Here is a 22,500-nt window from a genome sequence, read left to right on the forward strand (position 1 = left end):
CTCCTCCGGTGTATGACCTTCTACCTGCCCCTGGATCCAGCTACCTGCCTCCTGTGTATAACCTTCTGCCTGCTCCTGGACCCAGCTACCTGCCTCCTCCTGTGTATGACCTTCTGCCTGCCCCTGGACCCAGCTACCTGCCTCCTCCGGTGTATGACCTTCTGCCTGCCCCTGGACCCAGCTACCTGCCTCCTCCTGTGTATGACCTTCTGCCTGCCCCTGGACCCAGCTACCTGCCTCCTCCTGTGTATGACCTTCTGCCTGCCCCTGGACCTAGCTACCTGCCCCTGGATCCAGCTACCTGCCTCGTCCTGTGGTCTTTTACAATAAACACCAGCTGTGCCCTGAGCTTGAAACCAGCTCTCTGTCTCCCCTCGTGTTCATTACAACTAGTTTTTAATGTGTACCACAGTGAGTAGGGAGCGATGTGAGACACAACAAGGCCTGTTCTGCTGTGTCCTCTATAGCCAGTGGTGATAACACGTAATGCTTAAGGAACTGACTGACCCTGAACACCTTAGTGCTGTTCTCACAACGACTTTACCTTGAAGACGTGACTGAACTAACGGCCATGGACTTAGAGACCTCTCTGACACACACACACACACACACACACACACAGTCGTGTACAACTAAACTTGTGGGGACACACAATTGATTCCCATCCAAAATCCTATTTTCCCTAACCTTAACCCAAAAACCTAACCCTAAACCTCAACCTAAATCTAATTCTAACCCTAAACCTCAACCTAAATCTAATTCTAACCCTAAACCTCAACCTAAATCTAAACCTCAACCTAAATCTAACCCTAAACCTCAACCTAAATCTAATTCTAACCCTAAACCTCAACCTAAATCTAATTCTAAACCTAACCCTAAACCTCAACCTAAATCTAATTCTAACCTTAACCCTAAACCTCAAGCTAAATCAAATTCTAAACCTAACCCTAAACCTAAATCTAATTCTAAACCTAACCCTAAACCTCAACCTAAATCTAATTCTAAACCTAACCCTCAACCTAAATCTAATTCTAAACCTAACCCTAAACCTCAACCTAAATCTAATTCTAAACCTAACCCTAAACCTCAACCTAAATCTAATTCTAAACCTAACCCTAAACCTAAATCTAATTCTAAACCTAACCCTAAACCTCAACCTAAATCTAATTCTAAACCTAACCCTCAACCTAAATCTAATTCTAAACCTAACCCTAAACCTCAACCTAAATCTAATTCTAAACCTAACCCTAAACCTCAACCTAAATCTAATTCTAACCGTAACCCTAAACCTCAACCTAAATCTAATTCTAAACCTAAACCTCAACCTAAATCTAATTCTAACCGTAACCCTAAACCCCCTAGAAATAGAATTGTGTCCCCAGTTGGTCAAATTTGTGTTTGTTTATTATTCTTGTGGGGACCCACAAGTATAGTTAAATACGTCCAGACAGACAGACGGACAGTCAGTCAGACAGACAGACAGACAGACAGACAGACAGACAGACAGTCGGACGGTCGGACGGACAGACAGGCAGGGAACATGACAACGCCTCTAAGGAAACTCTTAAAGGAGAAGATGTACACATGAAATTGTCCTTCTGAACTAGATCCACAACTCAATCTGTATCTCCCCTATCCAGCTGTTCCATTCTGAACCTGATCCACACCTCAATCTGTTCCCCTTATCCAGCTGTTCCATTCTGAGCCTGATCCACACCTCAATCTGTTCCCCTTATCCAGCTGTTCCATTCTGAACCTGATCCACACCTCAATCTCTTCCCCTTATCCAGCTGTTCCATTCTGAACCTGATCCACACCTCAATCTGTTTTCCCCCTTATCCAGCTGTTCCATTCTGAACCTGATCCACACCTCAATCTGTTCCCCCCCTTATCCAGCTGTTCCATTCTCTGTGTAACCTGCTGCTAGAATGGACGGAGAGGTAGCCTGTCGCTCGAGTCGCTACACAATAGGAGATAATGTTGAGGATAGTGTTTTATAGACTGAGAGATGTTTATGTTTATGTACTGAGAGATGTTCCTTTTCTTCTAAAAGGACATATTGGGTTGTTTTTTTGAAGCCTTGGTCCATGTTTTTTCATAGCCCCCTGTACTGCACAACAAGGCTGAGGAAGTGAGTCTCTGGTTGGGGTAGGCTTAAGTGATATCACAACAACAACAAGGCTGAGGAAGTGAGTCTCTGGTTGGGGTAGGCTTAAGGGATATCACAACAACAACAAGGCTGAGGAAGTGAGTCTCTGGTTGGGGTAGGCTTAAGGGATATCACAACAACAACAAGGCTGAGGAAGTGAGTCTCTGGTTGGGGTAGGCTTAAGTGATATCACAACAACAACAAGGCTGAGGAAGTGAGTCTCTGGTTGGGGTAGGCTTAAGGGATATCACAACAACAACAAGGCTGAGGAAGTGAGTCTCTGGTTGGGGTAGGCTTAAGGGATATCACAACAACAACAAGGCTGAGGAAGTGAGTCTCTGGTTGGGGTAGGCTTAAGGGATATCACAACAACAACAAGGCTGAGGAAGTGAGTCTCTCGTTGGGGTAGGCTTAAGGGATATCACAACAACAACAAGGCTGAGGAAGTGAGTCTCTGGTTGGGGTAGGCTTAAGTGATATCACAACAACAACAAGGCTGAGGAAGTGAGTCTCTGGTTGGGGTAGGCTTAAGGGATGTCACAACAACAACAAGGCTGAGGAAGTGAGTCTCTGGTTGGGGTAGGCTTAAGTGATGTCACAACAACAACAAGGCTGAGGAAGTGAGTCTCTGGTTGGGGTAGGCTTAAGGGATGTCACAACAACAACACGGCTGAGGAAGTGAGTCTCTGGTTGGGGTAGGCTTAAGGGATATCACAACAACAACAAGGCTGAGGAAGTGAGTCTCTGGTTGGGGTAGGCTTAAGGGATGTCACAACAACAACAAGGCTGAGGAAGTGAGTCTCTGGTTGGGGTAGGCTTAAGGGATATCACAACAACAACAAGGTTGAGGAAGTGAGTCTCTCGTTGGGGTAGGCTTAAGGGATATCACAACAACAACAAGGTTGAGGAAGTGAGTCTCTCGTTGGGGTAGGCTTAAGGGATATCACAACAACAACAAGGCTGAGGAAGTGAGTCTCTGGTTGGGGTAGGCTTAAGGGATATCACAACAACAACAAGGCTGAGGAAGTGAGTCTCTGGTTGGGGTAGGCTTAAGGGATATCACAACAACAACAAGGCTGAGGAAGTGAGTCTCTGGTTGGGGTAGGCTTAAGGGATATCACAACAACAACAAGGTTGAGGAAGTGAGTCTCTCGTTGGGGTAGGCTTAAGGGATATCACAACAACAACAAGGCTGACGAAGTGAGTCTCTGGTTGGGGTAGGCTTAAGGGATATCACAACAACAACAAGGCTGAGGAAGTGAGTCTCTGGTTGGGGTAGGCTTAAGGGATGTCACAACAACAACAAGGCTGAGGAAGTGAGTCTCTGGTTGGGGTAGGCTTAAGGGATATCACAACAACAACAAGGCTGAGGAAGTGAGTCTCTCGTTGGGGTAGGCTTAAGGGATGTCACAACAACAACAAGGCTGAGGAAGTGAGTCTCTGGTTGGGGTAGGCTTAAGGGATATCACAACAACAACAAGGCTGAGGAAGTGAGTCTCTCGTTGGGGTAGGCTTAAGGGATGTCACAACAACAACAAGGCTGAGGAAGTGAGTCTCTCGTTGGGGTAGGCTTAAGGGATGTCACAACAACAACAAGGCTGAGGAAGTGAGTCTCTCGTTGGGGTAGGCTTAAGGGATGTCACAACAACAACAAAAACTGTCTGGATCCTTCCATAACATGCCATTTACATCAAAAATAGAGATTTGGTTGTAAAAAAATAAATAAAAAAGGCAAAATTCTCCTTTAACTTCTCCAGTGGCTGTGTTGAACGTTAAGAAACTGTTGTCTCTACATCATTGGCTTCCTGGGTCGTCTTGTGAAGTGACTGACTGTGCTGAGAGAGGGATCTCTCCGGTGGGATCTCCCTTGTTATACTTCACCACAAACAGAGAGGTAATCTCTTAGTGTGCCTGCTGGGAAGAGTGTCTCTGGAGAGATGACAATGCGTTATGTTAAAGCCTCGGTTAGCATTTCACTTACTTGTTTAACTTACTTGTTTCACTTACTTGTTTCACTTACTCGTTTCAGTAACTTGTTCCTAAAAACAATTCCCCATCTATAATGTGTCAGGAAAGAACTTGATGCAAGCTATCTCTATAGTGTGACAAAGATGACACGTCATTGTCATTTGGGGCGGCAGGGTGGCCTAGTGGTTAGAGCGTTGGACTAGTAACCAGCAGGTAGCCTAGTGGTTAGAGCGTTGGACTAGTAACCAGCAGGTAGCCTAGTGGTTAGAGCGTTGGACTAGTAACCAGCAGGTAGCCTAGTGGTTAGAGCGTTGGACTAGTAACCGGAAGGTTGACAAGGTACAAATCTGTCGTTCTGCCCCTGAACAGGCAGTTAACCCACTGTTCCTAGGCCAGTTTAATACATCAGGGGTCAGAGTTTACAAATCAGCCTTTTCATCAACGAAATCAGCATCTTAAACCAGTTTGCCAGCGTTTTATATAGAAAGTCAACCGTGTTTTTGTTGCTTCAATAGTGATCAGGGACGTGCATCTATAGTTGAATATAGTTATAATATAGTTTTCCTTCACATAAAATACATGCATCACATTCATCAGAAAATAGCTTCACTTTCATCAGATGACACCAGAAGTACAACACTATTTAACTGTCAGCCACACAAGGAAATGGGTTTATGATGAAGAAACAAGGTGTTGTTTTGGGGGCAAAAAAACTATGCATGGCCATGTTTATCATAGACAGAATGTAGGCACAACCCCTGAAGAGTGAGCGGTTCTGACCCCAGTCCAATCTCTTCTCCTGTCTCAACCCCTGAAGAGGGAGTGGTTCTGACCCCAGTCCAATCTCTTCTCCTGTCACAACCCCTGAAGAGGGAGTGGTTCTGACCCCAGTCCAATCTCTTCTCCCGTCTCAACCCCTGAAGAGGGAGCGGTTCTTACCCCAGTCCAATCTCTTCCCCTGTCACAACCCCTGAAGAGGGAGCGGTTCTGACCCCAGTCCAATCTCTTCCCCTGTCTCAACCCCTGAAGAGGGAGTGGTTCTGACCCCAGTCCAATCTCTTCTCCCGTCTCAACCCCTGAAGAGGGAGCGGTTCTGACCCCAGTCCAATCTCTTCTCCTGTCACAACCCCTGAAGAGGGAGCGGTTCTGACCCCAGTCCAATCTCTTCTCCTGTCTCAAACCCTGAAGAGGGAGCGGTTCTGACCCCAGTCCAATCTCTTCACCTGTCTCAACCCCTGAAGAGGGAGCGGTTCTGACCCCAGTCCAATCTCTTCTCATGTCTCAACCCCTGAAGAGGGAGCGGTTCTGACCCCAGTCCAATCTCTTCTCCTGTCTCAACCCCTGAAGAGGGAGCGGTTCTGACCCCAGTCAAATCTCTTCTCCTGTCACAACCTCTGAAGAGTTAGCAGTTCTGTTTCAGGCAGTGTGTTTGTGTGTTTGTCAACTCATTAGCATGTGGGGGGTATATAGGAAGCAGAGGCCATTAGAGCAACGGGAGACTGGCTTGTATTAATCACACCTCAGACTCAGGCGTGTCCTGAATGTTAACACAGCCACGCACACACACCACACACACAGAGACATTCACACCTCAGTCAGTCAGTCAGGAAGAGAAGAGGAGAGGAGAGGAGAGGAGAGGAGAGGAGAGGAGAGGAGAGGAGAGGAGAGGAGAGGAGAGGAATAGAGGAGAGGAGAGGAGAGGAGAGGACAGGACAGGAGGTATTCTTAGCATTCTGCTCAGGTTGACTCAGTCTGTCCTCCGTCTCTAGTCCTAGAAGTGCTGCACGGCACGCGGATCTCCTGACATAGAAAATAAATGTTCATTTCCCACAGGGTTATTTTATAGAGAGAGATGGAACAGTGAACCCTCCTGGTCTAACTAGAAGCAGATGCTTGGCTGTGGAGGACTTCTCTCTGGTCTGTTTACATTCTCCAGCCCTCCTTCTCCCTGTCTCCATCCACCTCACCTGCTGTGTCAATGTCTGCATCCCAAATTGCACACTATTCTCTTTGTAGTGCACTACTTTGACCAGGGCCCAGTTGGTCAAAAGTAGTGCACTATGTAATCAAATTAGTGCACCATGTAATCAAAGTAGTGCACTATAAAGGGAATAAGGTGTCATTTGGGACACACATTATGTCTCTGCTGGACGTCCAGCCAGACAGCTGGAGGGGACGGCTTCTCTGGTATCAGCTCCAGCAGGGAGGGGTCTTCAGAGTCCAGAGCGTCCAGAGAACGGGCTCTGTTCCTGGGCTTCCATTAGATCTGTCTCCCCCCTGGCCTGGAGTCTCAGCCAGCTGGAGGATGTTGATCTAGCCAGCTAATGTGTTGTCTTTACCGGCCCCTGGCTGGGCTGTGGCCAACCATTAGGAGGTTGTTGTTAGGTTTCTGGACGGATGCTGTGTTGAACCCACTCCTCCCTGTTCCCCTGGCTAGGCTGTGGCCAACCATTAGGAGGTTGTTGTTAGGTTTCTGGACGGATGCTGTGTTGAACCCACTCCTCCCTGTTCCCCTGCTCCCTCACTAGAGACTACAGCAGGAGTCCCTGCTGGGGTTAGGGGTCAGATGGGTTAGGGCTCAGAGGGGTTAGGGCTCAGAGGGGTTAGGGCTCAGAGGGGTTAGGGCTCAGAGGGTTTAGTGCTCAGAGGGAGAGAGATGTAGAGTTTAGGGCTCAGAGGGGTTAGGGGTCAGAGGGGTTAGGGGTCAGAGGGGTTAGGGCTCAGAGGGGTTAGGGCTCAGAGGGGTTAGGGCTCAGAGGGTTTAGGGCTCAGAGGGAGAGAGATGTAGAGTTTAGGGCTCAGAGGGGTTAGGGGTCAGAGGGGTTAGGGGTCAGAGGGGTTAGGGGTCCGAGGTGTTAGGGCTCAGAGGGGTTAGGGCTCAGAGGGGTTAGGGCTCAGAGGGTTTAGGGCTCAGAGGGAGAGAGATGTAGAGTTTAGGGCTCAGAGGGGTTAGGGCTCAGAGGGGTTAGGGCTCAGAGGGAGAGAGATGTCGAGTTTAGGGCTCAGAGGGAGAGAGATGTAGAGTTTAGGGCTCAGAGGGGTTAGGGCTCAGAGGGAGAGAGATGTAGAGGTTAGGGCTTAGAGGGAGAGAGATTTAGAGTTTAGGGCTCAGAGGGGTTAGGGCTCAGAGGGGTTAGGGCTCAGAGAGAGAGGGACTCCTGCTGTGGTCTCTAGAGATAGGGGCTCCTGCTGTGGTCTCTAGAGAGAGAGGGGCTCCTGCTGTGGTCTCTAGAGAGAGAGGGGCTCCTGCTGTGGTCTCTAGGGAGGGAGGGACTCCTGCTGAGGTCTCTAGGGAGGGAGGGACTCCTGCTGTGGTCTCTAGAGAGGGAGGGACTCCTGCTGTCGTCTCTAGAGAGGGAGGGACTCCTGCTGAGGTCTCTAGTGAGGGAGGGACTCCTGCTGTTGTCTCTAGAGAGGGAGGGACTCCTGCTGTGGTCTCTAGAGAGGGAGGGACTCCTGCTGTGGTCTCTAGAGAGGGATGGACTCCTGCTGTGGTCTCTAGAGAGGGAGGGACTCCTGCTGTGGTCTCTAGTGAGGGAGGGACTCCTGCTGTGGTCTCTAGTGAGGGAGGGACTCCTGCTGTGGTCTCTAGTGAGGGAGGGACTCCTGCTGTGGTCTCTAGAGAGAGAGGGACTCCTGCTGTGGTCTCTAGTGAGGGAGGGACTCCTGCTGTGGTCTCTAGTGAGGGAGGGACTCCTGCTGTGGTCTCTAGTGAGGGAGGGACTGCTGAAACTATTACGGCCAAGACAGACTGGTGTCTGGAACTAGTGGTGTCTGTCATAATGTTATATGGCTGTTGTTGAGGTGAGGTGGTGTCTGTCATGTTATATGGCTGTTGTTGAGGTGGTGTCTGTCATGTTATATGGCTGTTGTTGAGGTGGTGTCTGTCATGTTATATGGCTGTTGTTGAGGTGGTGTCTGTCATGTTATATGGCTGTTGGTGAGGTGGTATCTGTCATGTTATATGGCTGTTGTTGGGGTGGTGTCTGTCATGTTATATGGCTGTTGTTGAGGTGGTGTCTGTCATGTTATATGGCTGTTGTTGAGGTGAGGTGGTGTCTGTCATGTTATATGGCTGTTGTTGAGGTGGTGTCTGTCATGTTATATGGCTGTTGTTGAGGTGGTGTCTGTCATGTTATATGGCTGTTGTTGAGGTGGTGTCTGTCATGTTATATGGCTGTTGTTGAGGTTAGGTGGTGTCTGTCATGTTATATGGCTGTTGTTGAGGTGGTGTCTGTCATGTTATATGGCTGTTGTTGAGGTGGTGTCTGTCATGTTATATGGCTGTTGTTGAGGTGGTGTCTGACTGGTTATATGGCTGTTGTTGAGGTGGTGTCTGTAATATTATATGGCTGTTGTTGAGGTGGTGTCTGTCGTGTTATATGGCTGTTGTTGAGGTGGTGTCTGTCATGTTACATGGCTGTTGTTGGGGTGGTGTCTGTCATGTTATATGGCTGTTGTTGAGGTGGTGTCTGTCATGTTATATGGCTGTTGTTGGGGTGGTGTCTGTCATGTTATATGGCTGTTGTTGAGGTGGTGTCTGTCATGTTATATGGCTGTTGTTGGGGTGGTGTCTGTCATGTTATATGGCTGTTGTTGAGGTGGTGTCTGTAATGTTATATGGCTGTTGTTGAGGTGGTGTCTGTCATGTTATATGGCTGTTGTTGAGGTGGTGTCTGTAATGTTATATGGCTGTTGTTGAGGTGGTGTCTGTCATGTTATATGGCTGTTGTTGAGGTGGTGTCTGTCATGTTATATGGCTGTTGTTGAGGTGGTGTCTGTAATGTTATATGGCTGTTGTTGGGGTGGTGTCTGTCATGTTATATGGCTGTTGTTGAGGTGGTGTCTGACTGGTTATATGGCTGTTGTTGAGGTGGTGTCTGTCATGTTATATGGCTGTTGTTGAGGTGGTGTCTGACTGGTTATATGGCTGTTGTTGAGGTGGTGTCTGTCATGTTATATGGCTGTTGTTGGGTTGGTGTCTGTCATGTTATATGGCTGTTGTTGAGGTGGTGTCTGTCATGTTATATGGCTGTTGTTGAGGTGGTGTCTGTCATGTTATATGGCTGTTGTTGAGGTGGTGTCTGACTGGTTATATGGCTGTTGTTGAGGTGGTGCCTGTCATGTTATATGGCTGTTGTTGGGGTGGTGTCTGTCATGTTATATGGCTGTTGTTGAGGTGGTGTCTGACTGGTTATATGGCTGTTGGTGAGGTGGTGTCTGTCATGTTATATGGCTGTTGTTGAGGTGGTGTCTGTCATGTTATATGGCTGTTGTTGAGGTGGTGTCTGTAATGTTATATGGCTGTTGTTGAGGTGGTGTCTGTCATGTTATATGGCTGTTGTTGAGGTGGTGTCTGTCATGTTATATGGCTGTTGTTGAGGTGGTGTCTGTCATGTTATATGGCTGTTGTTGAGGTGGTGTCTGTCATGTTATATGGCTGTTGTTGAGGTGGCGTCTGTCATGTTATATGGCTGTTGTTGGGGTGGTGTCTGTCATGTTATATGGCTGTTGTTGAGGTGGTGTCTGTCATGTTATATGGCTGTTGTTGGGGTGGTGTCTGACTGGTTATATGGCTGTTGTTGAGGTGGTGTCTGTCATGTTATATGGCTGTTGTTGAGGTGAGGTGGTGTCTGTCATGTTATATGGCTGTTGTTGAGGTGGTGTCTGTCATGTTATATGGCTGTTGTTGAGGTGGTGTCTGTCATGTTATATGGCTGTTGTTGAGGTGGTGTCTGTCATGTTATATGGCTGTTGTTGAGGTTAGGTGGTGTCTGTCATGTTATATGGCTGTTGTTGAGGTGGTGTCTGTCATGTTATATGGCTGTTGTTGAGGTGGTGTCTGTCATGTTATATGGCTGTTGTTGAGGTGGTGTCTGACTGGTTATATGGCTGTTGTTGAGGTGGTGTCTGTAATATTATATGGCTGTTGTTGAGGTGGTGTCTGTCGTGTTATATGGCTGTTGTTGAGGTGGTGTCTGTCATGTTACATGGCTGTTGTTGGGGTGGTGTCTGTCATGTTATATGGCTGTTGTTGAGGTGGTGTCTGTCATGTTATATGGCTGTTGTTGGGGTGGTGTCTGTCATGTTATATGGCTGTTGTTGAGGTGGTGTCTGTCATGTTATATGGCTGTTGTTGGGGTGGTGTCTGTCATGTTATATGGCTGTTGTTGAGGTGGTGTCTGTAATGTTATATGGCTGTTGTTGAGGTGGTGTCTGTCATGTTATATGGCTGTTGTTGAGGTGGTGTCTGTAATGTTATATGGCTGTTGTTGAGGTGGTGTCTGTCATGTTATATGGCTGTTGTTGAGGTGGTGTCTGTAATGTTATATGGCTGTTGTTGAGGTGGTGTCTGTCATGTTATATGGCTGTTGTTGAGGTGGTGTCTGTCATGTTATATGGCTGTTGTTGAGGTGGTGTCTGTCATGTTATATGGCTGTTGTTGAGATGGTGTCTGTCATGTTATATGGCTGTTGTTGGGGTGGTGTCTGTCATGTTATATGGCTGTTGTTGAGGTGGTGTCTGTAATGTTATATGGCTGTTGTTGAGGTGGTGTCTGTCATGTTATATGGCTGTTGTTGAGGTGGTGTCTGTCATGTTATATGGCTGTTGTTGAGGTGAGGTGGTGCCTGTCATGTTATATGGCTGTTGTTGGGGTGGTGTCTGTCATGTTATATGGCTGTTGTTGAGGTGGTGTCTGTCATGTTATATGGCTGTTGTTGAGGTGGTGTCTGTCATGTTATATGGCTGTTGTTGAGGTGGTGTCTGACTGGTTATATGGCTGTTGTTGAGGTGGTGTCTGTCATGTTATATGGCTGTTGTTGAGGTGGTGTCTGACTGGTTATATGGCTGTTGTTGAGGTGGTGTCTGTCATGTTATATGGCTGTTGTTGGGGTGGTGTCTGTCATGTTATATGGCTGTTGTTGAGGTGGTGTCTGTCATGTTATATGGCTGTTGTTGAGGTGGTGTCTGTCATGTTATATGGCTGTTGTTGAGGTGGTGTCTGACTGGTTATATGGCTGTTGTTGAGGTGGTGCCTGTCATGTTATATGGCTGTTGTTGGGGTGGTGTCTGTCATGTTATATGGCTGTTGTTGAGGTGGTGTCTGACTGGTTATATGGCTGTTGGTGAGGTGGTGTCTGTCATGTTATATGGCTGTTGTTGAGGTGGTGTCTGTCATGTTATATGGCTGTTGTTGAGGTGGTGTCTGTAATGTTATATGGCTGTTGTTGAGGTGGTGTCTGTCATGTTATATGGCTGTTGTTGAGGTGGTGTCTGTCATGTTATATGGCTGTTGTTGAGGTGGCGTCTGTCATGTTATATGGCTGTTGTTGGGGTGGTGTCTGTCATGTTATATGGCTGTTGTTGAGGTGGTGTCTGTCATGTTATATGGCTGTTGTTGAGGTGGTGTCTGACTGGTGTTAGAATTCAGTAAGTCTTTATTTTTCTTCACTAAACCAGAGTCATCATTCAACTCCCTGACACACAGAGCTAACCCTGGAGAGCAGGCTTTAATCTCTCCTCTCCTCTCCTCTCCTCTCCTCTCCTCTCCTCTCCTCTCCTCTCCTCTCCTCTCCTCTCCTCTCCTCTCCTCTCCTCTCCTCTCCTCTCCTCTCCTCTCCTCTCTTCTTCTCACCCTCCCATCCCTTCCTCTCTTCTCCCCTCCCCTCCCTTCCTCTCTTCTCCCCACCTCCCCTCCCTATCCCTCCTCTCCCTTCCACTCTTCTCCCCCCTCTTCTCCTCCCCTCCCTTCATCTCTTCCCCCACTCTTCTCCTCCCCTCCCTCCCTCCCTCTCCCCACCTCCCCTGCCTTCTTCTCGTCCCCCCCCTCTTCTCCTCCCTTCACTCTCTTCTCCCCACCTCCCCTCCCTCTCTCCCCTCCCTTCCTCTCTCCCCTCCCCTCCCTTCCTATCTTCTCCCCACCTCCCCTCCCCTCCCTTCCTCTCTTCTCCCCCCTCTTCTCCTCCCCTCCCTCCCTCCCTCTCTCCCCTCCCCTCCCTTCCTCTCTTCTCCCCACCTCCCCTCCCTCTCTCCATTCCTCTCCTGTGCTGCTGTTCAGTTCCACAGCAGGAACCCATGCCTGGGACATCATAAAGGGTGTAGATCAGAGGAATGCTGAGCGTACCTGCACTGTGCACTGGGACATCATAAAGGGTGTAGATAAGAGGAATGCTGAGCGTACCTGCACTGTGCACTGGGACATCATAAAGGGTGTAGATAAGAGGAATGCTGAGCGTACCTGCACTGTGCACTGGGACATCATAAAGGGTGTAGATCAGAGGAATGCTGAGCGTACCTGCACTGTGCACTGGGACATCATAAAGGGTGTAGATCAGAGGAATGCTGAGCGTACCTGCACTGTGCACTGGGACATCATAAAGGGTGTAGATCAGAGATCAGAGGAATGCTGAGCGTACCTGCACTGTGCACTGGGACATCATAAAGGGTGTAGATCAGAGGAATGCTGAGCGTACCTGCACTGTGCACTGGGACATCATAAAGGGTGTAGATCAGAGATCAGAGGAATGCTGAGCGTACCTGCACTGTGCACTGGGACATCATAAAGGGTGTAGATCAGAGGAATGCTGAGCGTACCTGCACTGTGGACTGGGACATCATAAAGGGTGTAGATCAGAGATCAGAGGAATGCTGAGCGTACCTGCACTGTGCACTGGGACATCATAAAGGGTGTAGATCAGAGGAATGCTGAGCGTACCTGCACTGTGCACTGGGACATCATAAAGGGTGTAGATCAGAGGAATGCTGAGCGTACCTGCACTGTGCACTGGGACATCATAAAGGGTGTAGATCAGAGATCAGAGGAATGCTGAGCGTACCTGCACTGTGCACTGGGACATCATAAAGGGTGTAGATCAGAGGAATGCTGAGCGTACCTGCACTGTGCACTGGGACATCGTAAAGGGTGTAGATCAGAGGAATGCTGAGCGTACCTGCACTGTGCACTGGGACATCATAAAGGGTGTAGATCAGAGGAATGCTGAGCGTACCTGCACTGTGCACTGGGACATCATAAAGGGTGTAGATAAGAGGAATGCTGAGCGTACCTGCACTGTGCACTGGGACATCATAAAGGGTGTAGATAAGAGGAATGCTGAGCGTACCTGCACTGTGCACTGGGACATCATAAAGGGTGTAGATCAGAGGAATGCTGAGCGTACCTGCACTGTGCACTGGGACATCATAAAGGGTGTAGATCAGAGGAATGCTGAGCGTACCTGCACTGTGCACTGGGACATCATAAAGGGTGTAGATCAGAGATCAGAGGAATGCTGAGCGTACCTGCACTGTGCACTGGGACATCATAAAGGGTGTAGATCAGAGGAATGCTGAGCGTACCTGCACTGTGCACTGGGACATCATAAAGGGTGTAGATCAGAGGAATGCTGAGCGTACCTGCACTGTGCACTGGGACATCATAAAGGGTGTAGATCAGAGGAATGCTGAGCGTACCTGCACTGTGCACTGGGACATCATAAAGGGTGTAGATCAGAGGAATGCTGAGCGTACCTGCACTGTGCACTGGGACATCATAAAGGGTGTAGATCAGAGATCAGAGGAATGCTGAGCGTACCTGCACTGTGCACTGGGACATCATAAAGGGGGTAGATCAGAGGAATGCTGAGCGTACCTGCACTGTGCACTGGGACATCATAAAGGGGGTAGATCAGAGGAATGCTGAGCGTACCTGCACTGTGCACTGGGACATCATAAAGGGTGTAGATCAGAGGAATGCTGAGCGTACCTGCACTGTGCACTGGGACATCATAAAGGGTGTAGATCAGAGGAATGCTGAGCGTACCTGCACTGTGGACTGGGACATCATAAAGGGTGTAGATCAGAGATCAGAGGAATGCTGAGCGTACCTGCACTGTGCACTTCTAGATGGGACGGGATTCAAATTGTATTCAAACGCATCCCACAAGTTTTTTGATCTTAAAAATGTCAAAAAAGATGGCCTGTCAAGATGGAGAATGTATATCTTAGGTTTTATCTTAATTTAACGGAGGAATCTGGGTTCTATTAAAAACAGATTTCTCTCTCTCTGTCTCTCTCTCTGTCTCTCTCTCTGTCTCTCTCTCTCTCTCTCTCTCTCTGTCTCTCTGTCTCTCTCTCTCTCTCTCTGTTTATTTCATTTCGAAATAATTCTGTAGTCAGTGTGATGAAGGCTTGTGATGCCAGGCTGATGGAGTCAGAGGGTGTGGAGAGTAGGGGATATTTAGCCTGGGTGTGTTAGCCTAGATGTGGCTAAATGTGTTGGCTCTGTGTTAGCAATATGCTAACTGGTCCTCTCTAAAACTAGGGTCGATGAGGCCGTTTGAGAGAGAGAGAGCGAGACAGAGAGAGAGAGAGAGACAGAGACAGATACAGAGAGAGAGACAGAGACACAGAGACACAGAGAGAGAGAGACAGAGACAGAGACAGAGAGAGAGAGACAGAGACAGAGAGAGAGAGAGAGAGAGAGAGATAGCCAGAGAGAGGCTTGTACACCCTGCCCTTTCTCTCCTATTACACATCATCATTGCGTTCTCCCTGGCTGTGAGATAATGCAGACTGAAGGACAGCTTTGTCTTGGCTCTGTCTGCCTGGGGTTGAACACAATAAACAATGTTCAGTGGTCAGCTTGTTACAGCACAGATATCATTTGATACTGTCTCGAGTCAACATAGTCCAGCCGACGCGCTCTCTGCACCATCCTTATCTTAAAGGGGGACTCCAGTCTCCAGAAACAGTGACTGCCTGGGTCTGTTAGCCCACTGAGATAAAGCCCAGGTCTCTGGCAAGCCGGTTATTTATCACATCTGTAGTTGAGACTCGGGCCAGGTCAGCTCTGCTCAGCGATTCCCAGATCTGCGCAGTAGGGCCAGCATCCCCTCCCTCTCCCCCCTCTTCTCCTAGTACACTCTCTCTTAGGTGGTGTCTGTCATGTTATATGGCTGTTGTTGAGGTGGTGTCTGTCATGTTATATGGCTGTTGTTGAGGTGGTGTCTGTCATGTTATATGGCTGTTGTTGAGGTGGTGTCTGACTGGTTATATGGCTGTTGTTGAGGTGGTGTCTGTAATATTATATGGCTGTTGTTGAGGTGGTGTCTGTCGTGTTATATGGCTGTTGTTGAGGTGGTGTCTGTCATGTTACATGGCTGTTGTTGGGGTGGTGTCTGTCATGTTATATGGCTGTTGTTGAGGTGGTGTCTGTCATGTTATATGGCTGTTGTTGGGGTGGTGTCTGTCATGTTATATGGCTGTTGTTGAGGTGGTGTCTGTCATGTTATATGGCTGTTGTTGGGGTGGTGTCTGTCATGTTATATGGCTGTTGTTGAGGTGGTGTCTGTAATGTTATATGGCTGTTGTTGAGGTGGTGTCTGTCATGTTATATGGCTGTTGTTGAGGTGGTGTCTGTAATGTTATATGGCTGTTGTTGAGGTGGTGTCTGTCATGTTATATGGCTGTTGTTGAGGTGGTGTCTGTAATGTTATATGGCTGTTGTTGAGGTGGTGTCTGTCATGTTATATGGCTGTTGTTGAGGTGGTGTCTGTCATGTTATATGGCTGTTGTTGAGGTGGTGTCTGTCATGTTATATGGCTGTTGTTGAGATGGTGTCTGTCATGTTATATGGCTGTTGTTGGGGTGGTGTCTGTCATGTTATATGGCTGTTGTTGAGGTGGTGTCTGTAATGTTATATGGCTGTTGTTGAGGTGGTGTCTGTCATGTTATATGGCTGTTGTTGAGGTGGTGTCTGTCATGTTATATGGCTGTTGTTGAGGTGAGGTGGTGCCTGTCATGTTATATGGCTGTTGTTGGGGTGGTGTCTGTCATGTTATATGGCTGTTGTTGAGGTGGTGTCTGTCATGTTATATGGCTGTTGTTGAGGTGGTGTCTGTCATGTTATATGGCTGTTGTTGAGGTGGTGTCTGACTGGTTATATGGCTGTTGTTGAGGTGGTGTCTGTCATGTTATATGGCTGTTGTTGAGGTGGTGTCTGACTGGTTATATGGCTGTTGTTGAGGTGGTGTCTGTCATGTTATATGGCTGTTGTTGGGGTGGTGTCTGTCATGTTATATGGCTGTTGTTGAGGTGGTGTCTGTCATGTTATATGGCTGTTGTTGAGGTGGTGTCTGTCATGTTATATGGCTGTTGTTGAGGTGGTGTCTGACTGGTTATATGGCTGTTGTTGAGGTGGTGCCTGTCATGTTATATGGCTGTTGTTGGGGTGGTGTCTGTCATGTTATATGGCTGTTGTTGAGGTGGTGTCTGACTGGTTATATGGCTGTTGGTGAGGTGGTGTCTGTCATGTTATATGGCTGTTGTTGAGGTGGTGTCTGTCATGTTATATGGCTGTTGTTGAGGTGGTGTCTGTAATGTTATATGGCTGTTGTTGAGGTGGTGTCTGTCATGTTATATGGCTGTTGTTGAGGTGGTGTCTGTCATGTTATATGGCTGTTGTTGAGGTGGCGTCTGTCATGTTATATGGCTGTTGTTGGGGTGGTGTCTGTCATGTTATATGGCTGTTGTTGAGGTGGTGTCTGTCATGTTATATGGCTGTTGTTGAGGTGGTGTCTGACTGGTGTTAGAATTCAGTAAGTCTTTATTTTTCTTCACTAAACCAGAGTCATCATTCAACTCCCTGACACACAGAGCTAACCCTGGAGAGCAGGCTTTAATCTCTCCTCTCCTCTCCTCTCCTCTCCTCTCCTCTCCTCTCCTCTCCTCTCCTCTCCTCTCCTCTCCTCTCCTCTCCTCTCCTCTCCTCTCCTCTCCTCTCCTCTCCTCTCCTCTCTTCTTCTCACCCTCCCATCCCTTCCTCTCTTCTCCCCTCCCCTCCCTTCCTCTCTTCTCCCCACCTCCCCTCCCTATCCCTCCTCTCCCTTCCACTCTTCTCCCCCCTCTTCTCCTCCCCTCCCTTCATCTCTTCCCCCACTCTTCTCCTCCCCTCCCTCCCTCCCTCTCCCCACCTCCCCTGCCTTCTTCTCGTCCCCCCCCTCTTCTCCTCCCTTCACTCTCTTCTCCCCACCTCCCCTCCCTCTCTCCCCTCCCTTCCTCTCTCCCCTCCCCTCCCTTCCTATCTTCTCCCCACCTCCCCTCCCCTCCCTTCCTCTCTTCTCCCCCCTCTTCTCCTCCCCTCCCTCCCTCCCTCTCTCCCCTCCCCTCCCTTCCTCTCTTCTCCCCACCTCCCCTCCCTCTCTCCATTCCTCTCCTGTGCTGCTGTTCAGTTCCACAGCAGGAACCCATGCCTGGGACATCATAAAGGGTGTAGATCAGAGGAATGCTGAGCGTACCTGCACTGTGCACTGGGACATCATAAAGGGTGTAGATAAGAGGAATGCTGAGCGTACCTGCACTGTGCACTGGGACATCATAAAGGGTGTAGATAAGAGGAATGCTGAGCGTACCTGCACTGTGCACTGGGACATCATAAAGGGTGTAGATCAGAGGAATGCTGAGCGTACCTGCACTGTGCACTGGGACATCATAAAGGGTGTAGATCAGAGGAATGCTGAGCGTACCTGCACTGTGCACTGGGACATCATAAAGGGTGTAGATCAGAGATCAGAGGAATGCTGAGCGTACCTGCACTGTGCACTGGGACATCATAAAGGGTGTAGATCAGAGGAATGCTGAGCGTACCTGCACTGTGCACTGGGACATCATAAAGGGTGTAGATCAGAGATCAGAGGAATGCTGAGCGTACCTGCACTGTGCACTGGGACATCATAAAGGGTGTAGATCAGAGGAATGCTGAGCGTACCTGCACTGTGGACTGGGACATCATAAAGGGTGTAGATCAGAGATCAGAGGAATGCTGAGCGTACCTGCACTGTGCACTGGGACATCATAAAGGGTGTAGATCAGAGGAATGCTGAGCGTACCTGCACTGTGCACTGGGACATCATAAAGGGTGTAGATCAGAGGAATGCTGAGCGTACCTGCACTGTGCACTGGGACATCATAAAGGGTGTAGATCAGAGATCAGAGGAATGCTGAGCGTACCTGCACTGTGCACTGGGACATCATAAAGGGTGTAGATCAGAGGAATGCTGAGCGTACCTGCACTGTGCACTGGGACATCGTAAAGGGTGTAGATCAGAGGAATGCTGAGCGTACCTGCACTGTGCACTGGGACATCATAAAGGGTGTAGATCAGAGGAATGCTGAGCGTACCTGCACTGTGCACTGGGACATCATAAAGGGTGTAGATAAGAGGAATGCTGAGCGTACCTGCACTGTGCACTGGGACATCATAAAGGGTGTAGATAAGAGGAATGCTGAGCGTACCTGCACTGTGCACTGGGACATCATAAAGGGTGTAGATCAGAGGAATGCTGAGCGTACCTGCACTGTGCACTGGGACATCATAAAGGGTGTAGATCAGAGGAATGCTGAGCGTACCTGCACTGTGCACTGGGACATCATAAAGGGTGTAGATCAGAGATCAGAGGAATGCTGAGCGTACCTGCACTGTGCACTGGGACATCATAAAGGGTGTAGATCAGAGGAATGCTGAGCGTACCTGCACTGTGCACTGGGACATCATAAAGGGTGTAGATCAGAGGAATGCTGAGCGTACCTGCACTGTGCACTGGGACATCATAAAGGGTGTAGATCAGAGGAATGCTGAGCGTACCTGCACTGTGCACTGGGACATCATAAAGGGTGTAGATCAGAGGAATGCTGAGCGTACCTGCACTGTGCACTGGGACATCATAAAGGGTGTAGATCAGAGATCAGAGGAATGCTGAGCGTACCTGCACTGTGCACTGGGACATCATAAAGGGGGTAGATCAGAGGAATGCTGAGCGTACCTGCACTGTGCACTGGGACATCATAAAGGGGGTAGATCAGAGGAATGCTGAGCGTACCTGCACTGTGCACTGGGACATCATAAAGGGTGTAGATCAGAGGAATGCTGAGCGTACCTGCACTGTGCACTGGGACATCATAAAGGGTGTAGATCAGAGGAATGCTGAGCGTACCTGCACTGTGGACTGGGACATCATAAAGGGTGTAGATCAGAGATCAGAGGAATGCTGAGCGTACCTGCACTGTGCACTTCTAGATGGGACGGGATTCAAATTGTATTCAAACGCATCCCACAAGTTTTTTGATCTTAAAAATGTCAAAAAAGATGGCCTGTCAAGATGGAGAATGTATATCTTAGGTTTTATCTTAATTTAACGGAGGAATCTGGGTTCTATTAAAAACAGATTTCTCTCTCTCTGTCTCTCTCTCTGTCTCTCTCTCTGTCTCTCTCTCTCTCTCTCTCTCTCTGTCTCTCTGTCTCTCTCTCTCTCTCTCTGTTTATTTCATTTCGAAATAATTCTGTAGTCAGTGTGATGAAGGCTTGTGATGCCAGGCTGATGGAGTCAGAGGGTGTGGAGAGTAGGGGATATTTAGCCTGGGTGTGTTAGCCTAGATGTGGCTAAATGTGTTGGCTCTGTGTTAGCAATATGCTAACTGGTCCTCTCTAAAACTAGGGTCGATGAGGCCGTTTGAGAGAGAGAGAGCGAGACAGAGAGAGAGAGAGAGACAGAGACAGATACAGAGAGAGAGACAGAGACACAGAGACACAGAGAGAGAGAGACAGAGACAGAGACAGAGAGAGAGAGACAGAGACAGAGAGAGAGAGAGAGAGAGAGAGATAGCCAGAGAGAGGCTTGTACACCCTGCCCTTTCTCTCCTATTACACATCATCATTGCGTTCTCCCTGGCTGTGAGATAATGCAGACTGAAGGACAGCTTTGTCTTGGCTCTGTCTGCCTGGGGTTGAACACAATAAACAATGTTCAGTGGTCAGCTTGTTACAGCACAGATATCATTTGATACTGTCTCGAGTCAACATAGTCCAGCCGACGCGCTCTCTGCACCATCCTTATCTTAAAGGGGGACTCCAGTCTCCAGAAACAGTGACTGCCTGGGTCTGTTAGCCCACTGAGATAAAGCCCAGGTCTCTGGCAAGCCGGTTATTTATCACATCTGTAGTTGAGACTCGGGCCAGGTCAGCTCTGCTCAGCGATTCCCAGATCTGCGCAGTAGGGCCAGCATCCCCTCCCTCTCCCCCCTCTTCTCCTAGTACACTCTCTCTTATCCTAGTTCACGCTCTCGTCTCCTAGTTCACTCTCTCTTCTCCTAGTTCACTCTCTCTTCTTCTAGTACACTCTCTCTTCTCCTAGTTCCCTCTCCCCCCTCTTCCCCTAGTACACTCTCTCTTCTCCTAGTTCATTCTCTCTTCTCCTAGTTCACTCTCTCTTCTCCTAGTTAACTCTCTCTTCTCCTAGTTCACTCTCTCTTCTCCTAGTTAACTCTCTCTTCTCCTAGTACACTCTCTCTTCCCCTAGTTCACTCTCTCTTCTCCTAGTTCACTCTCTCTTCTCCTAGTTAACTCTCTATTCCCATGGTGTGTGTGTGTTATTGTGTGTGTGTGTGTGTTATGGTGTGTGTGTTATGGCTGTGTGTGTGTGTTATGGCTGTGTGTGTGTGTGTGTGTGTGTGTTAGTGTGTGTGTGTTCAGGTGTGTGTGTTATGGCTGTGTGTGTGTGTGTTTATGGTGTATGTGTGTTAGGGTGTGTGTGTTTATGGTGTGTTTGTGTGTGAGTTAGGGTGTGTTTCTTATGCTTCTGTGTGTGTGTTAGGTTGTGTGTGTTTGTGGTGTCTGTGTTAGGGTGTGTGTGTTACGGCTGTGTGTGTGTGTATTGCCGATGGGGGAAGCAACAGTACCACATGCCCCTTGCCACAATCCTCTGCTTCACAGGCATTAAGAAGGGCAGAAGTCTGTGTGTGTGTGTGTGTGTGTGTGTGTGTGTGTGTGTGTGTGTGTGTGTGTGTGTGTGTGTGTGTGTGTGTGTGTGTGTGTGTGTGTGTGTGTGTGTGTGTGTGTGTGTGTGTGTGTGTGTGAACTAGACCAGGGGAAGCAGAGACACTCTGCACCAAGGATACAGACTGTTCAGTCTCCGTTACTAGACCACTAGACCAACTCTGTCTACACTGTTAGTCTGTCCTCTCTATGTAGCTATTATAACAGGTTGTACAGGTCATGTCTGTCCTCTCCATGTATCTATTATAACAGGTTGTACAGGTCATGTCTGTCCTCTCCATGTATCTATTATAACAGGTTGTTCAGGTCATGTCTGTCCTCTCTATGTATCTATTATAACAGGTTGTTCAGGTCATGTCTGTCCTCTCTATGTATCTATTATAACAGGTTGTTCAGGTCATGTCTGTCCTCTCTATGTATCTATTATAACAGGTTGTTCAGGTCATGTCTGTCCTCTCCGTGTATCTATTATAACAGGTTGTTCAGGTCATGTCTGTCCTCTCCATGTATCTATATATAACAGGTTTTTCAGGTCATGTCTGTCCTCTCTAAGTATCTATTATAACAGGTTGTTCAGGTCATGTCTGTCCTCTCCGTGTATCTATTATAACAGGTTGTTCAGGTCATGTCTGTCCTCTCCATGTATCTATTATAACAGGTTGTTCAGGTCATGTCTGTCCTCTCTATGTATCTATTATAACAGGTTGTTCAGGTCATGTCTGTCCTCTCCGTGTATCTATTATAACAGGTTGTTCAGGTCATGTCTGTCCTCTCTATGTATCTATTATAACAGGTTGTTCAGGTCATGTCTGTCCTCTCCATGTATCTATTATAACAGGTTGTTCAGGTCATGTCTGTCCTCTCCATGTATCTATTATAACAGGTTGTTCAGGTCATGTCTGTCCTCTCTATGTATCTATTATAACAGGTTGTTCAGGTCATGTCTGTCCTCTCCGTGTATCTATTATAACAGGTTGTACAGGTCATGTCTGTCCTCTCCGTGTATCTATTATAACAGGTTGTTCAGGTCATGTCTGTCCTCTCTATGTATCTATTATAACAGGTTGTTCAGGTCATGTCTGTCCTCTCCATGTATCTATTATAACAGGTTGTTCAGGTCATGTCTGTCCTCTCCATGTATCTATTATAACAGGTTGTTCAGGTCATGTCTGTCCTCTCCATGTATCTATTATAACAGGTTGTACAGGTCATGTTTGTCCTCTCCATGTATCTATTATAACAGGTTGTTCAGGTCATGTCTGTCCTCTCCATGTATCTATTATAACAGGTTGTTCAGGTCATGTCTGTCCTCTCTGTGTATCTATTATAACAGGTTGTTCAGGTCATGTCTGTCCTCTCCATGTATCTATTATAACAGGTTGTTCAGGTCATGTCTGTCCTCTCTATGTATCTATTATAACAGGTTGTACAGGTCATGTCTGTCCTCTCCATGTATCTATTATAACAGGTTGTATAGGTCATGTCTGTCCTCTCTATGTATCTATTATAACAGGTTGTACAGGTCATGTCTGTCCTCTCCATGTATCTATTATAA

At 48.0% G+C, this 22,500-nt stretch overlaps 2 protein-coding genes across 2 annotated transcripts in view; one reads left to right on the forward strand and one right to left on the reverse strand.

Annotated features, from left to right (window-relative positions):
• LOC139412478 (serine/arginine repetitive matrix protein 5-like) overlaps nucleotides 1–8,562 on the reverse strand; it is a gene marked incomplete at its 3' end in the record, with an annotated part of 10,295 nt that extends 1,733 nt beyond the window's left edge. Inside the window, exons 1-3 of the mRNA XM_071159268.1 lie at nucleotides 8,534–8,562; nucleotides 7,338–7,735; nucleotides 6,252–6,328 (exon numbers count right to left, since the gene is read on the reverse strand). Coding sequence (XP_071015369.1) covers nucleotides 6,252–6,328; nucleotides 7,338–7,735; nucleotides 8,534–8,562 — 504 coding nt within the window. The remainder of the gene's footprint in view (nucleotides 1–6,251; nucleotides 6,329–7,337; nucleotides 7,736–8,533) is intronic.
• LOC139411771 (C-myc promoter-binding protein-like) overlaps nucleotides 1–22,500 on the forward strand; it is a 151,232-nt gene that overhangs the window by 19,287 nt on the left and 109,445 nt on the right. The gene's annotated exons all lie outside the window — the stretch shown is intronic.

Source organism: Oncorhynchus clarkii, chromosome 6 (assembly GCF_045791955.1).
Source record: "Oncorhynchus clarkii lewisi isolate Uvic-CL-2024 chromosome 6, UVic_Ocla_1.0, whole genome shotgun sequence".
Taxonomy (NCBI): Eukaryota; Metazoa; Chordata; class Actinopteri; order Salmoniformes; family Salmonidae; genus Oncorhynchus; species Oncorhynchus clarkii.